The sequence below is a fragment of the Microcebus murinus genome, chromosome 4 (assembly GCF_040939455.1).
Source record: "Microcebus murinus isolate Inina chromosome 4, M.murinus_Inina_mat1.0, whole genome shotgun sequence".
NCBI lineage: Eukaryota > Metazoa > Chordata > Mammalia > Primates > Cheirogaleidae > Microcebus > Microcebus murinus.
The window spans coordinates 54205861-54223149 of record NC_134107.1 but is presented as its reverse complement, the minus strand read 5'-3'; the positions used below and the strand labels follow the sequence as shown (position 1 = coordinate 54223149).

General features: G+C 37.5%; 1 protein-coding gene across 1 annotated transcript in view; it reads left to right on the top strand.

Annotated features, from left to right (window-relative positions):
* Positions 1-7089: 7089 nt before the first annotated feature.
* Positions 7090-17289, top strand: part of NLRP14 (NLR family pyrin domain containing 14) — a 30836-nt gene continuing 20636 nt past the window's right edge. The window contains exons 1-5 of the mRNA XM_076001283.1: positions 7090-7478; positions 8308-8379; positions 10629-12219; positions 14911-15075; positions 16241-16411. Of these exons, the coding sequence (XP_075857398.1) occupies positions 7121-7478; positions 8308-8379; positions 10629-12219; positions 14911-15075; positions 16241-16411 (2357 nt within the window). The 5' untranslated portion in view covers positions 7090-7120. The remainder of the gene's footprint in view (positions 7479-8307; positions 8380-10628; positions 12220-14910; positions 15076-16240; positions 16412-17289) is intronic.

Below are 17289 nucleotides of genomic sequence, written 5' to 3'. Positions count from 1 at the left end.
AATGAATTAAATAAATAAGAATTTTTATCTACTATGGAGCCATTATCTTGATGGGATTATGGAGGAGGGTATGGAGAGAACATCAATAGTCAATAAACAAGTAAGTAAAATTATTTATTGGATGAGAAAGTAAAGATGCAAAAAATGGAATAATATAATTCAAATTTTGTAACTCAGTGTGTGTATTTGTATATGTGATTGTGAGTTTATACAGAATGGAGGGAAAAACATGAAAGGATCCATATCAGAAGTTGATGTGTTGGATGTGAATTTTTTTTTTATTGGGAAGGACTGATGTGAGTACAGATAGGAAGAAATTGGAGGTCTATAAGACAGTCTCTCAAACTCTTGGCAAAAAAGGAATTCTACCACTTTTATTTTACTTCTATGCTTGTGGGAGATGAGGAAAGCATTAAGTTCTTTCAATTTGACAAAGAAATACTCCAAGCATTTTTACCTTTTACTAACACAGATGTCATTTAAAATATTATTATCAGGGCCACAAATGAACAAGTAGTACAGTCACTCAGAATTGTAGACATTTTAGATGTTAAAGATCACTTTCACAAGGCATTGCTATAATTTCAACAGTCCAGGTATCTTCTAAGAGCCCTCTGAACAAACAACACTTCCAAGTATAAATTTATATAAACAGAAAATAGAAAAAGATAATAGCAGTATGAATATTTATACAGATATCCTTTATGGGACAACAAAGCAAGAGGAGATTTTGTTACAGTTTTTAACTTGCACCTTATATTAGTTTTATGAAGAAGAATAATGTTTCTCCTTCAAGCATGAGGAGATATCTTCAAAATGATTCTTATATGCCTTTTTGCTAGTAGTTATCCATTAACAAGATTACATTTTCATTTATATTATTTAGAATTTTATTAAATAATAAAAAGAAGGCCTAAAAAGTTATATTTTACCACAAGTAATAGAGAAGAGGCTAAAGAGAATTTTCTATAATAATAAAGTAATAAGGGTCAAATAATGTCATTTCTTACAGAATTTGCTTTCAGTGGAAAAGCTAAAATAAAAGAAAAAAGATTGCATTAAAATTTATGATATAATACTTAAACATTTATGTAAAATTAAATATGGTCAAGTATATGGAAATTAAATAAAAAATTTTAAATGTATAATTTATTTCCATTAAGGTATAGTTTCAGGATCCTCAAGCTTCTAAAACTTGATTTATTTATCCCCTGAGTTTTTTATTTTTCTTGGAATAATTATGTTTTATTTCATGGTTTTATGGATATGTTAGAAATGATTCCAGATCCAAAACTTTTAACATTCATAACTTCTCTTAAGATGTATGTACTTGTGAACATAATATTCAACACATTACTTGAAGGCTATTATAAAACCAATTAATATAGTAGGTTGGAACAAAAGCAAAGACAGCATTTTACCTTTTCCCTTACTCCACACTCTTGGTTATTCTTTTGAGTTAGTTTTTATTATATATAAATCTTTATAATTTAGGCCTCTGATTTCTGACTGATTGAAGTCATTGGATCCATCTTGCTTACTAACATGCCTGAGCCCTTAGTATCAGCTGCCTAGAGTGTAGATTTGCTTAATGCCAATGAATACTTGTTCCTAATTTGCCAATAAAGTTTAAAGCTCTCCCTGAAGATTCCAGCTTGAGAAATGGTACCTTCAATGAGGTGATGGTCAACTCTAGAATCTCCCAAATCTTGTTGCTATGTGAATAAGAAAAGGGTTTTCAAATGGATTATCCTTGAAAACAGGAAGCCATTGTAACAGAATACCTATTTATCCATTTGATCCAGAGATCTCTCATCTGAGAATTAGATAATTCTAATCCCTAAAGCTGCTGGATCTATTAAATTCTAAGTCTGTCTTTAGGGGCTAAGGCCATGAATGTGAACCTAAGAGCAATGCTAGTCATATGGGATTTGGATGAAATTGCACTGCCCATAAATCATCAAAGTGACCATAATGGTTGATTTGACTCAAATGTTCCTCAAATATGTCAAGCAGGCTCTTGCCTGAGGGCTTCTGTGCTTGTATTTCTTCCTCTTGGAATGTTCCATCTTCCAGATGCCTGCATGGCTCATATGCTCACTTTCTGCAAATGTTACCTTAGCAGTGTCTTCCTTTTCCACTCACAGAGAAATAGGACCCTTCCCCTAATTCCCACACCCCAGCACTATGTCCCTTACCACACTGTTTTTCTCCACAGCAATGATCAACACCTGATATACTACAATTCATTATCTGTGCTCCTTCAATAGAATCTAAGCTTCATGGGGTGGGGGTGCTGGAGCACAACTAGATATTTTTACTCTAGAGAGGGTCCAGAAAACTGCCAGGCATCAAGCAGGTGCTCAATAATTGTATTGATTATTGCATGGATGAATATAGGGACACTGCTTATGGGAGCCACACAGTCTGGGAAAGGTCATCTGAAGCTAGAGTCCAATTCCCTGATCCTGTCTTCCCCCCACGTTATTGTTCAACAGGAAAGGAAGGAGGAAGACTGTGTACCAGCAAGTGTGCTGATCCTTTATTGAACAATGTATCTTCTCCCGGAGGAAATGCATGGTAGACGGGGTCTGAGAAGTAGGGGGAAGGAAAGTGGGAGCAGCACCCTCGTGCCCCGCCAGCCAATGAGAAGACACAGTCGCTGGCCCAGCCCGTGGATTCGCTCTGCCAGCAGGGGAGGAGGGAGACAATGAGTTAAAGGCCAAAGCCCAGTCCCGTTTCTCATCAAACAGCAAGTGCTTGTTATTCTTTTCGTTTCACATTTCCCTTTCCCTCTTTGACTCCTGCCTTTCAGCGCTGGGACTACCCACGCTCACTGAGACCCAAGGTATGGTATGACCCTCCACTTCTCTAGATATGTTTTGCCCGCTCCAAAATAGGGAGCTGGATTCTGTGCGAGCCCTTCCAGTGCCCACGATCTGTGTGGAAGCCGAGGAAAGGGACGCGGGCCTGTTCAAGAGCAGAAGCTGCCACCCCGCACGGTGGGGAATGCCGCTGGCTTTCGGGCGTGGCACGGGAGAGGCGACTTTCCAAGCGTGAATCTGTGGCCACTTGGGGGTGTGGGGGCGGGGGTCAGAGGCCAGAACCAGAGTTCAAGTGTGTAAAGAGTAGCCTGCGGGTGGAGACCTAGTGTGGCTTCTAACTCCCGTGCAGTGCTCGCTGCTTAACTCTCGTCAGTTAAGGTGGTAGGAATAGCCTCACTGTGACCGGTTCTGATACATTCAGGCACGCCCCTATCATCTCTGCCAAGGAGCAGGTGTTCGTGGTTCCATCAAAAGTCTTTTCCCGCCACCTGGGCTCTGCGGCTTTTCCTCCACCCTGGGCCTCCTCCAAGGCCCTTTCGCGGTTGAAAACAAACCGCCTAAAACTTTACAGTTCCTGTGCTCCACGCTACCGGTGTATGTTTCTCCTCCTCTTCCTAGCAAAGTTCCAAAAATAATAGCATATGCTTGCTCCCTGCGTCGGACATCCTCTGCCTGTGGTAGGTAATGTGGCTTTATCACTCCTGCTGCCTCTATTCCAGCAAAATTGCTGCTAAAATTGCGCTCTCTGTATGGAGGATTGTGTTTGATTAAGCTTGAGCCCATCCTCCGAAGTGAGGTATCACAAGAATGGAAGAGTAGGCACCACTTGTACTCGCCGTCAAATTGGCGCTGATTGATCAACACTAAGGTGCTCACACAGTAGTAATATTCTTTGAGGGTTGGGGATGGGTAAACTCACAACTAATGGACATGGTGAGTGTTGTAGCGGGGGAAGGGCAGGCTTCACAAATCATGGTTTTGGTGTGGCAAAATCATAACATGTAACCAAAATGTTTGTACCCCCATAATATCCTGAAAAAAAAAGTCACAAACTGCCCTAAACTCAAAACAGAACCATGGTTAACATATAGGTATATTTATTTTTTTTATGTGGAGGTTTTAATTTCTTAGTTGTAATCCTCATACTATTGCTATCTGTTTGCAATCCTGCACATATTGCATATTGCTGTATGATGAGGTCATTTTTATGACTGAAAAATCAAACGTTCTATATTTTGATGTATTTATTTTAATCACAATTGGATTCTTAATTTGTTGGCAATTACTTACTATTCTAAATAAACATCCTATGCACAAAGCTTTGTGTATTGGGGATTCTTTTCATTGAAAAATTTCCCAGAGAAGAAGGTACTGCTTGAGAAGTCATGCATGTTATTACAGGTCTAGGTAGTTGTGGACATGTAGCTTTTCAATTTTGGAGCAATTAACATTTACACTAACAATATCTGCTTCACTCCATTCTTATGGTATTGTTTTTTAAAACTTATTTTTTCCATTTTGATATTTGAGAAAGAGTATCTTCTGATTTGTATTAGTTTTGGTATCTGTTTAAGTTGGAACATTTTCTGAAATACTTGTTAGCCATTTACTTTTATTTTTCCTCTATGAATAGATTACTCACAATAAATTTGCTTTAATGCTATTTTGATCTATTTGGATCATGCCTTTCTGGTGATAAGAACCTTTTTAAAACCATATTTTAGTGTGAACTATAACTCTTATAGAAGAGCACATTAAACATAAATGTGCAGCTTAGTGGATGATTACTAAGTGATCACCCATGTAAATTATTACCAGGTCAAGGAATACAGCATTCATTACCAGCACCTAAGAGACTCGTGGGTAACCCCCCAAAGGTAACACCAAACTGACTTTTATGGTAGTTACTTCCTTACCCATAGTCCATTTGAAAATATACCTGCATCTATAAACAGTATAGTTTAGCTTTCTCTGTTTTGGTCTTTTTAAAATGAAGTCATACAGTACATGATCTTTTATGGGTTTGGCTTCTTTCACTGATTGTGAGATTTATCCTAGTGCCATGTAGCCGCAGATCATATACTTTCATTACTGTATAGGATTTTATTGTGTGAATTTATCACTATTTATTGGTTCTACTACATATAAGGAATTATTTTTACAAACAATGTTGCTGTAATTGTTCTTGCATATCTCCTGGTGTACCTATACACACATTTTTCTAAAGACTATAATTGCTAGGTTATAAGGTATGCGTATCTCCAATTTCGAAAAAATAACCATTTTAGAATAGTTTTTTTTAGAATTACAAAAAGTTGTTATATGCCTTTGGCCTAATTTCTCCTGTTTTTAACATCTTGCATTACTGTCGTATATTTGTCAACTAAGACAATTAACTGAGACAATTAAATTGCACTTAATTTGGATTTCACTAGTTTTTCCTTAGTGTTCTTTTTCTGTTCTTCAGTCCTGTCCAGTATACCATTTTACATTTTGTCTTCCCAGTCTCCTCTGGTCTGCGAAAGTTTCTCAGTGTTTCCTTGTTTTTGATGATAGCACTGGTCAGGTATTTTGCATGTGCCTCAATTTGGGTTTTTTGATGTTTTCCTTATGGTTAGACTAGAATTATGGGTTTGGGGGGCAGAATATCACAGTGATGATATTCCCATCACATCATCTCAATGGTACATACTATCAGCAATGACCTATGACTGATGATATTAACTTTAATTACAGCGCTGAGGCAGTATTTGTCTGGTTTCTCACTCAGAAGTTATTCCACTCCCTCTCTCACCTACCCTCATACTCTTCTCTTTGGAAGCAAATCATTAAGCATAGTCCACACTCGGGCTGGGGTGGGGTTAACAGCTACCACATAAAGTATATGGAATTCTTCTGTGAGGGAGATTTGTTTCTCGTTCCCCATTTATTCAGTTGTTTATCTAATATGGACTTATGGATATTTATTTTATACTTTGGGCTATAATCCAGTGCTACATAATTTTGGCCACTGGGAGCTCTTTCTGGTTGGATCCTGTGTCTTTTTTACATCTCCATCCTCCACTTTTCCTTAATTTCTGGCACTAAAAGATGCTGTAGGCTCACCTTGTATATTCACTGCCCTAGTCCAGAGTTACTATGTAATTTTTGAGATAATTCACCTTCCATTTAAGACGTAAACTTACATTTTTACTTCTCCATCCAGCTTTCTTTTCCAATCTCATTAACAAGAATAGAGGAAGGCATTATCAAAAACTGGAAAGGGCAGGAGGTTCAGAGAAAGATCAAAGTTGAGTTTCAGCTGTACCACTTTATTGGCTGTCTCTTTAGGCAAATCACCAAAGAAGAGATGAGAAACCTGAAGGTGCTGGGGAGAGTGTGGTTTAAGTGATTAACTGGAGTGTCCCTGCTGAATAAGAAATTAAATAAGGTCTTAAGATGCTGATAAACAAGGAGAAAACACAGGACTCATAGGGATTTTGTGGTGTTTGAAGAACTGTCACAATGAGAGTGAGGGCATGAAACTGATCAATTAACTGGATTGTGGGAGTTTGTAATTTAAGACTTTGAATAGTTGCTGATAAAGCCTGGGGTAAGAGCATCAGAGTGAACTGCTGAAGTATAGTAAGGTCATGAGAGTTAATGTCAAGGATGTGAGAGAATGATGTTTTGAATGAGCTTTAACAGTGAACTCACCCAGAATTACCATGGTGTTGGAAAGTAGATACGAAAGGAGCTTGCATTCTAGGAACAGACCCTCAGTGACTTTGTATGCATTTATGACCAGAGAGGACATGACAAGAAGAGGTAGATGGTGGCATATTCCAATTGCATGTGCTTCAAGAGTAAAATAATGTGTTGGTGGGGGTGCAAATGTTTTATAGGCTGAGATGGATATTAAGTGCTGGTTGAGGGGAAGGAGGGGATGAGGAAAGCTACCAATACTTAGTAGGAGCATGTTCTCTGCAAGGTGATATATGAACCCTACTTCATTTGGTCCATACCACGGTCCTCTGAGGTTGGCTCTCATATCCTCATTTTTCAGAAGAGTAAACTGAGGTTCAGAGAAATGAATTGCCTTTCTTTATTTTTTATAGCTCATAAGTGGTGCGACTGGGAATGAATCCTGGGAAGGTGGAAGAAATATACAGTACAGTGGTCTATATTAGAGGGACATTTTATGAAAGAAAATGTGTTACATAGGATATAAGTACTGAGCCTAAGGTAGTGGGCTTCAACAAATATTGGTTGAATTAATCTATTTTATAGGCATTTCATTTTCTAATCTTTTCTATATGTCCCATTTAGTCCATGTGCTTTCTAATTTTTCCCCACTGAGGCGTGAATACCGATCCACGGACATGATGACAGAATCATTGTCGTCTTCCTTCTTTTCTGATTTTGGGCTGCTATTGTATTTGGAGGAGCTAAACAAAGAGGAATTAAATAAATTCAAGTCATTCCTGAAGGAGCCCATGGAACCTGGGCATGGCCTAATACCCTGGACTCAAGTGAAGAAGGCCGGACGGGAGGATCTGGCTAACTTGATGAAGAAATATTATCCAGGAGAGCTGGCCTGGAATGTGACTCTCAAAATCTTTGGCAAGATGAACCTGACAGATCTGTGTAAGAGAGCAAAAGGAGAAATCAACTGTGAGTGATGCTAGGGGAAAATATGCGGGTAGGCAGAAGGAAATGTTTCCTGGACCCCATTGGCATGATTCTATAAGTGGGACTTGGGGATTAAGCCATTCTGTGGGACACAGGCTCCATGGTCATCCTGTGTATGGGGAACTTGTCGGATCATTTGAGGAACACTAAAGAGGCAGGAGGGTTTTGAGTACTGTTACTCAGCCTTGCTCCTTAAGGAGCAGTTAATTGGGGGCAGTTCATCCATCTTGTACCAATCAAAATGATCAAAGAAACTGAATGATAAGAATTGTTCAGTCTAGTACATTTATTTGCCTAACTACAAATAAAGTCATAAGTCAGGTGAAACTTTGACAAATCTCAAATATGACTTGATGTATTTGCCGAAATATGAGGAATGAGCTAAAAATTATTAAAGGACATAAGCCAAGCCAAGTTCTTTAGTCATTCCCAGGTATGAAATATTATAGACACAATTCCTTACTCATTTACAGGCTTTCTAGCTACAAAATACATATTCATTATCTACTTTGAGTCTCATCTATCTTTTTGAGGTCAACAGAAACTGTGGCTTACATTGCACCACTTACCCTAGAGTTATTAGGTGGTGAGAGGGGAAGGCAGGAGGTCTCCTACTTTAGTGTTGTTTGTACTGCACCATTTCTCCCCTCAGTAAAGCTGATAGAATCTGAGGCTCTGTTGGCTCTAGTGTCCTTAAATCCACATGGTTACAGAATTTGATCACTGAGGAGAATGCTGGCCCCTGTTCTGGCCATCACCAAGTTCTCCTGATTTTTAGTAAATCTCATGATCTTGTTGGAACCTGTTGCAGGGAAGGCTCGGAGCAAGGGACCAGAAGATGCCAAGGCCAGAGAGGCACAGGAAGATCAAGAGGCAGTGCTGGGTGAGTAGGTAGGCTTTTCATCAGACTTGGGAGGCATTTTAACTTTTGAAGCAGGATGGCGGGGTGTTTATCTCTTTAACCTTGTTAACTTTTTCTAATACCCCACTTATTCCCTGGATGCTATTCAAAAAGAATCAACAAATTGGCTCTCTGGCCAGAGTCACAATCCTGTTATTTCAGAGCCTCAAGAGAGCAGTATTTGGAAATGCCTGGTCAAAAGTTGACAATCTGATGCACAAAGGTATATTCATGTTTGTGTTTTATGGACTAAACACTCCCTGAGTTGGCAGGGACCTTTAGCTTAACACATTTAGTCCCTTCCTTTAGAGATGATGCTGTAATTAAGTTCCAGGAGTGAAGAACAACTAGTCCATATAAAATCTAGAACCAGGTCTTCTCAGTCTTCATTTCATTTCCCTTTGCCCCCACTTTGTTTTGAATACTAAAAAGTTTAATTTCAGTTTCTATAAATGGGATTACAATAGAAAGAACACTGGACCAAGTGAGAAACCTTTATTAACTCAGTTATATTACTTTCTAACAGGCCATATTATTTCATTCAAAAAAATAATTGAGAACTTGCTTCATTTTAAGCACTAATAAACAAAAGTATTTAAAGACCTGGAATATAACTTCCCACTCTGACCTTAATTCCTGATTCAATAAGGAAGTTTATTTTTGTGGCATGAGGGGAAACTAATGGCTATTAGTTTTCATTTTATTATTACTAAAAACCTAATAGCTATTTTTCTCATATGTGCAAATATTTGTACACAGCTAATTAAATATCTGAAATTTATTCCTTGACAATTTATGATAAAGGTAAACTGTACTTATAGAAACTTTGGAAGCTACAATAAGTACAAAATGGAAAATAAGTACAGCAATTACTGATCCTTCTCTCTCTGTACCAACACCGCTGTTTGAATTATTGTAGTTTCACAATAAGTTTTAGGTTTTGGTAAAGAGTATGCCCCTCCTCCCTGCCTTGCCAATATTAGTTTTTTCCTTCAGAATTTTTTGGCTATCATGTGTTGGTTTATTTATGTTGTGTTTTTTTTAAAACTTCACATAAGCAAAACAAGTTTATTTTTTAAGTATTCAAATATAATAACAGCATATTAAATGAGTTTCTCATTCTCCCCATTCTGCATCCCCAATCTTGCTATTTAGAAACAACCAGCATTAACATTTTGATGCATATCCTATAGATTTTGAGACATGTAAAGTTCATTTTTTTAGGACAGGATTATATTGTACACATTTCCTTGAAACTTGATTTCTTTTTCTGTTATAGACTATTTTTTTGGATATCAGTAAATATAGTGTTACCTTATTATATTCAAAAGTTGCATAGTATTCACTTATATGGTTGTATTCTTTCATTTTTGTTATTCAAATATATTTGTTGGTACTTGTGTGCAAGGAGATGTGTTCAACATTGGGCATGCAGATATAGTCTCTAACCAAGTGCATGATTTCTTTAATAAGTAATAAACTACAGCTTGTGACATGTGCTATGAATGAAACATATACTGTGTTTTAAGAATATATGAAAGGGAGAACTCTTCTAGCCTTGGGGTTCAGAGAAGGCTTCCCTGAGGTGGTTTCATTTAAATGGAGATCTAAAGGAGGAATCAGACTTAACCAGGTAAAGATGAACTATATTTTCTTTCTACTTGGATCCCTAGGATTTTTTTCTTCAAAACATTCTTTAGGCTATACTTCAGTGTTCATTTCCATTAACTTTTTAATTGTATAAGGTAGATTATTTTGAGCTGTAAATTCAGGTCTGTCTCAGGGCCCTCTCTGTTATTGTTAATTGTTGCTTCTGTTCTTTATTATTTTTTTAAATCTGGTTGACAATTCTGTTCATCACATCTGTCAACTTGTTTTTCCTTTGTGGAAGAAAAGTACAAAGAAAATATTTCTAGAGCAAATTTAATTTTCCATCACAAATTTATTTTTCTGAATTGTGAATTCAGGGATTTTTGGGTTTTTTCTTTTTTTTTGTTACAACTTCTAGTACAGGTTTTAAATATACAGCAATAAAAAAAAATATATACAGCAATATTTTTGTTTGATTTACATTTTTAAAAAATCTAAACCAGCTTTTATTTCAGCCTACATTATTTCTTGTTCCTAATTCCACGTTCAATGTTCTTAACATTGCAATTTATAGAATTTGTCTTGATGATGTGTGTCTTTGCTTTTTTTTTCCCCCTCCTGCTCCATTCTTACTGACTTAGATGATAGAACAGAATACAGAATTCAAGTAAAGGAAAAATTTTGCATGCCATGGGATAAGAGTCCTTTGCTTGGAAAACCTGAGCATCAGGAAGTTACTCAGGAAAATCGAATATTTTTAGAACAGTTGTTTGATGTGGATGTCAGAACTGGTGAGCAGCCACAGATGGTGGTGCTTCAGGGAGCTGCTGGAGTTGGGAAAACAACCTTGGTGAGAAAGGCAATGTTGGATTGGGCAGAGGGCAATCTCTACCAGCAGAGGTTTGCCTATGTTTTTTATCTTAATGGGAAAGAAATCAACCAGCTGGAAGAGAAAAGCTTTGCTCAGTTGATAGCAATGGACTGGCCTAGCACAGAAAGCCCCATTGAAAAGATCATGTCCGAGCCAAGTAGCCTCCTCTTTATTATTGATAGTTTTGATGAACTGAACTTTGCTTTTGAGGAACCTGAGTTTGCGCTGTGTGAAGACTGGACCCAGGAACACCCAGTGTCCTTCCTCATGAGTAGTTTGCTGAGGAGAGCGATGCTCCCTGAATCGTCCCTATTGGTGACAATGAGAGTCACAGCCTCTAAGAGACTAAAGCCTTTGTTGAAGAGTCACTACCGTTATGTAGAACTACTAGGAATGTCTGAGGATGCAAGAAAAAAGTATATTTACCAATTTTTTGAAGACGAGAAGTTGGCCATGAAAGCATTCAGTTCATTAAAGAACAATGAGATGCTTTTTGGCATGTGTCAAGTCCCTCTGGTGTGCTGGGTCGTTTGCACTTGTCTGAAGCAGCAAATAGAGAAGGGTGGTGATGTCACATTGACCTGCCAGACGACCACGGCTCTGTTTACCTGCTACATCTCTAGCTTGTTCACCCTGGTAGATGGACACTCTCCTAGCCTGCCCAGCCAAGCCCAACTGAGTAGTCTTTGCTACTTGGCTGCTAAAGGAATATGGACTATGACACATGTGTTTTACACAGACGATCTCAGAAGGCATGGGTTAACTAAATCTGGTGTTTCAGTTTTTATGGATGTGAATATTCTTCAAAAGGACATAGAGAATGAAAACTGCTATCTGTTCGCTCACCTACATGTTCAGGAGTTTTTTGCAGCTATGTTCTATATGTTGGAAGGCAACTGGGTAGCTGGCGGCTATTCCTTCCAGCCTTTTGAAGATATGAAGCTGTTACTTGAAAGCAAAAATTATGAAGACTCCCATTTGACACAGATGAAGTACTTTTTGTTTGGCCTTCTGAATGAAGATCGAGTAAAAGAACTGGAGAAAACTTTAAATTGTAAACTGTCACTGAAGATAAAATTGAAGTTACTTCAGTGTATGGAAGTATTAGGAAACAGGGAATATTCTCAATCACAGCTGGAATTTCTTGAGTTGTTTCACTGTCTGTATGAGACTCAAGAGGAAGCATTTATAAGCCAGGCAATGAGGTATTTCCCAAAGGTTGTCATTAATATTTGTGGAAAAAGCCATTTGTTTGTATCTTCGTTCTGTATTAAGCACTGTCGAGGTTTGCGGAGCGTCAAACTGTCTGTAACTGTGGTATGTGAGAAGATGGTAAACAGAAGCCTCCCAGCTGAAACTTGGTGAGTATGTTAGGTCCGTTTCCTGGAAGTGCCCCGTCGGGAAGTGAAGGAAGTAGATTTGGTCAGAGAAAGGTGGTGTTTAGCTGAGGTCCCAGAGTCGGGATAACCCTTCAGAGTTGTTCCATCTTGAGGCAGGGAGGCGAGGCATTTCAACCCCTTATTGACCAGTAGAGGCTGCTGGTGAAAACTGGACAAAAACTTCCCTGAGGTGGCTTCCTTGGCCTGAAGGCAATTCCAGGCGAGAAACTAGGTTAAGAGCTCTCAGCTGTCAACATTCCCAACAACTTTAACCCTCCCAGCAACTCAGGGGAATGAGTGCTTCAGTTCTTAGAGAAGAAGGTGGTGTAGCACAAACTTGCATCTATTATAGTAAGTATATTTAATTTCTAAAACTAATGTCCTCCGGAATAATAAGGGACTGGAACTGTCTTGCTGAACCTGGGTTACTATCATCTGTCTGTGCTATAATTTCTCTGTACTTTACTGACCTAGCTCACCTTCCCTTTTGCCTAGACATAGGCCAACCTTTGTGTTGTAGTTTATGAAAGGTATCAGCCCTTTAATGCCTAACTGGAGATAGTCAGAGGTTAGTAAGAAATAGGTGCTGAATGGATATTTTTAAAAGAAGAGATGAACCTTCAGCATTTTACGTATATTATTCTGCCCTATCCCCTTTCTCCAGTCGCCTTTTCTGACTCTACTCATCTATTAAAAAATGCAGGGAAAGAAATAAACTATGTAATTCGTTTTAAGATTTAAGTAAAATTTATTGAAGGCTAACTATGTGCTAGCAAACTGAGTATTTAACATATTATCCATTTTATCCCTGGTGGCAAATGTAACTTAGTTTTAAGATTTATGAAACTGAGAGAGAAGTTTACCTAGAAAGTAAGTACACTGTTCTTGATTCAATCACACCTCAAATAATAGCTAACATTTGCTGATTTCTTGCCACATACCTGACAGTCTGAGTCCTTGAAGTCCTTTCATCTTCTAAAGGTCTTAAGTTTAGGTAGATGCTGTCATTTCCAATTTTTCTTATGGAAAAAAAACTGAGATACCAAGAAGGCAAATAACTTGACTAAGGTTGCACATCTGATTTTGTAAGTCCTTGGTTTGCTAGCTTTACCCAGGCTGTCTCATCACCACCACATACAACTGTAGAAGCACCACTCTTATAAGAGCATACATTTTATTTCTCTCTGAACTGTGGGAGTAGACATTATGGGTAGGGATGCTATGACTTTTATCCTCATTGGGAGGTTGTGAGTGATATTTAGTCAGTCTTCTTAATTCTGACTTCAGAGTTATTTTAAAAAGATGTGCTTGAACCCAGGGCATTAGAATGTCTTTCATGCCTATTAATAAAGGTTAGAAAGGTATTCTGGCTAGATTGCCAGTTCTCCTGCTAGCCTCCCTCACCTTTGTTGTAGAGTCAAATAATGGAGTTGGCTTTGCTGCTAAAATTAAAAAGGAGTCTTAGAACCCAGTGTCTTAAAAGAGACAGTGTAGGTGACTTCAGTCTCTTCTATCACATATTATAACTACATTGTAAACTTTACAAGGGCAGGATCTCTGTCTTGTCATTTTATCAATAGTATTTTCACATAAAGCACTTGAATATTTGAGTGAATGATTTATTATCTTGTTTGTACAAATTTAAGACCTCCAATGTTACAGACGACCAATCTTCAGTGTCATTCATTCCAATTTAAGGTGCAGGAACCAGTGTGTATTGGATAGCTATTATGTATAATGCAACACACTAGGCTTTCATATATTTTAATATATAAAATAATGATTGTTAGGAACACTTGCAACATGAGACATTTTCTAAACATTTCCTATAGATTGCTTTACTGAACTTTCACGGTAATTCTGAGGAATAAATACTATTATCTTCATTTTTCAATGATGGTGAAGCTGAGGCTCACATCAGTTAGTAAATTTGCCAGAATCACCTAGTGAGTAATTTTAGTGAGTGGGAGAGCTGAGTTGGGATACGCTTATGTTTCTAACCACTGGGCTGTCCCTTGGTTTTATTCCTTATTACTTTTTTATTAATATTTATAATGAGCGTATTGATGATATACCTAATAATTAAATCATCCAGTATTTTAAAGTTTACAAAGTGCTTTTGTGTCTCCACTAAAATTGACTGTTAAGTCCACAAACCCTATGAAGGGAGATGACATTTCCATTTTATAGATGAAGAAAATTTAGGATATCAAAGAATTAATATGACTTCCTTAAAATAACACAGCTAGTAAGTAGTAGACCTGGGGCTCAAGTCTGTGGTTCTTAATTTATACCATATTATACCTAATGTCTACCTATTAATCTTAAGATTATTTTTTGTGGTCATGTAGTATTTTTCTTCTTGATGCTGGCTCTTCATGTATTTGAAGTCTTCTCTTTTGTCCCTCCTTAATCTCTTCCTCCAAAGTGAAGCCTCTCTGGTTTTTATTTTGTGTGTGTTGAGGGAGTGGATAGGAGGTGAGGGGGCTATCAGGGACATAAAGCTTCTGGTGAGCTCAGAGGAAGACTTCTTGGTAGATTGTGCCATGCTAGGGCTGCAATGGATGTTCTTACAGAGTACACTTACTTTTACCCCATACCATCTTCGTCGGATACCTGCCTACACTGAAATAGATTCACTGGTCTTTTCTTTTTTCAATTATTTAGGCAAAGGGATGGTGATCGAATTACTCATTGCTGGCAAGATCTCTATTCTGTGCTCCATACAAATGAACGCTTGACAGAATTGGACCTGTGTCATAGCAATCTCGATAAATTAGCAATGAAGATCTTTTGTCAAGAACTAAGGCACCCAAAGTGTAAACTGCAAAAACTTCTGTAAGTCTGACATGAAAAAAAATTCAATAGAGTTATTCCAGTTTCTTTCTTTGTCTCACCTACTTGTTAGGAGAAGCCAATAGTAAACAAATACTTAAGATTCATTGTGTAAAATACTCAAAGTGATGGAAACGTCTGGGGACATGGGAGCTTCACTAACTTGTTCTGGAAAAGATTCCACAGAGTGTAGTAGCTGTTGACATGGGTTTTTCAGGCATGACTAGGAATTTTCTAGAGGAACAAGAGCACAGCTAATTTTAGGCAGATCAACAAAGCACATTCAAAGACATGTTCTGGAACAATTCTTTAATTTTTTATATTAAGGAATAATTTACACTTAATAAAATGCACAGATATTAAATGTTCAGTTTGTTGAGTTTTGAAAGGTATAAATATCTATATAACCAACACCCAAAAGAAGATAGAAAATATTTCCATCACCTCACAAAGTTTCCTTGTACCCCTTTGTGTTTAGTACTCTCACCCCATCCAGTCCCAGAGGCAATCATTTTCTAATCTGTCACCATGGGTCAGCTTTCTCTTCTTGGAAATCATTTAGAATGATTCATACAGTATGCATTTTTTTTTGTGTACATCTTCTTTTGCTCATCAAAATGTTTTCTAAAGTTTATGCATGTTGCACATTTCAATAGTTTTTTTATTGCTGATTAGTATTCTGTTGTGTGAATGAATATACTATAATTTGTTCATTTTTTATAATAGATTCCTGATTTAAATAGATTTAGATTTAAATAGAAATAGATTTAAATATTGTGAATTAACGTTGTTATTGTATATGTGGAATAATAGCCCTGGGTAACTTTTGGTAGTTATTTCTGGGATGAAGAGTTAAGAGGCTCCTTTTCTGTATTCCTGATGTTATCACCTTCTTTTCTTTAATCTTAAAAAAAAAAAAGTTTAGAGTGTCAGTTATCAGGATATAAATGGAAATCAAATTTTTAAGCCAATTGTTTTTCTAAGTAATGTCTTGAAACTCAGATTTATGATCTGACCTGGGATATGAGAAACCCAGAGTGGGTTGAAAGATGAGGTAGGATAAAAGAATATTCTTACAATATCCAGAATTAGATTAGAAAAGAATGGGATGTTGTAACCAGGGACAGAGATGATTTTGTAATTCTTCCTGAATATTTTTCTTTCAAAGGTTGAGATCTGTCACTTTCCCTGTAAATGGTTTTCAGGGTATCTCCAGTTCTCTGATTCACAACCAGAATCTGCTGCATCTTGACTTGACAGGGAGTGATGTAGGGGATGATGGAGTCAAATCACTATGTGAAACCTTGAAACACCCAGAGTGTAAACTACAGAAACTGAGGTAAGTCTTGAGGTTTTTTTGATAATTGAGACATTTGTCTATCCAAATAGACTCTTACAGTCTGACCTTGCTGTTCACTTTTGTTATATGGAGTAGCAGGGATCAGTAGAATCAGGCTGATTTCCTCCTGCTAGGACTTCTCACTCCTTCCATGCCTTCACTGAAGAGCTCTCATTGTGTGGTTCTCTGTCTCTGTCTCCTAAATCTGGGGGCAGGGGAATGAGAGAAGAGCCAGAATTTATAAACATTTAACACTTTTCATATTTCAGTGCTGGAATAGATTCATTGTATCTTTGAACTCTCTTAAAAAAGAAGGCACTAATGGTAACCAGGGACAGTGCTGGGGCAGGCTCTGTTTTACTTGATTTTGAGGTCTGAGTTCTCCTCAATTTATAACTGTAGCTCAATGACCAGCCCAGAAAGTTAAGAAAGAACAGTGTGGCAGCTGTCAACTGTCAAGGCACTTGCTCACTATGACACACTATTGATCTTAGTGGTAACTTTTTGGCTGATTTTTCTTTCTCTATGAATGTGAAAAGAGTAGCAATCATATTTGGTCTCCACATAATGTAACAGGTTTTAAGAAAGATCTCATTTTCTAATAAAAGGCAATTAAATCAGTTGTTGACAAAACTAAAACAAAACAAAACCTTACAGTAAGTTTTACCTTGGAAGTTTTTGTAATCCCTGGGCTCAGTTCCTGGGGGAGTGATGCATGAAGGGCCAAGGCAGGTCTGTATTTGTGGGGAGAAAATTATATTCCAGGTATAGGAATAATAAGTGAAATATGAAACAGGACCTTCTTTGAATTTTTAAAAACTCTTACTCGTTTTTATAAGATGGAATTCACTTACAGCATGTCTGGGAAATTGGATAAT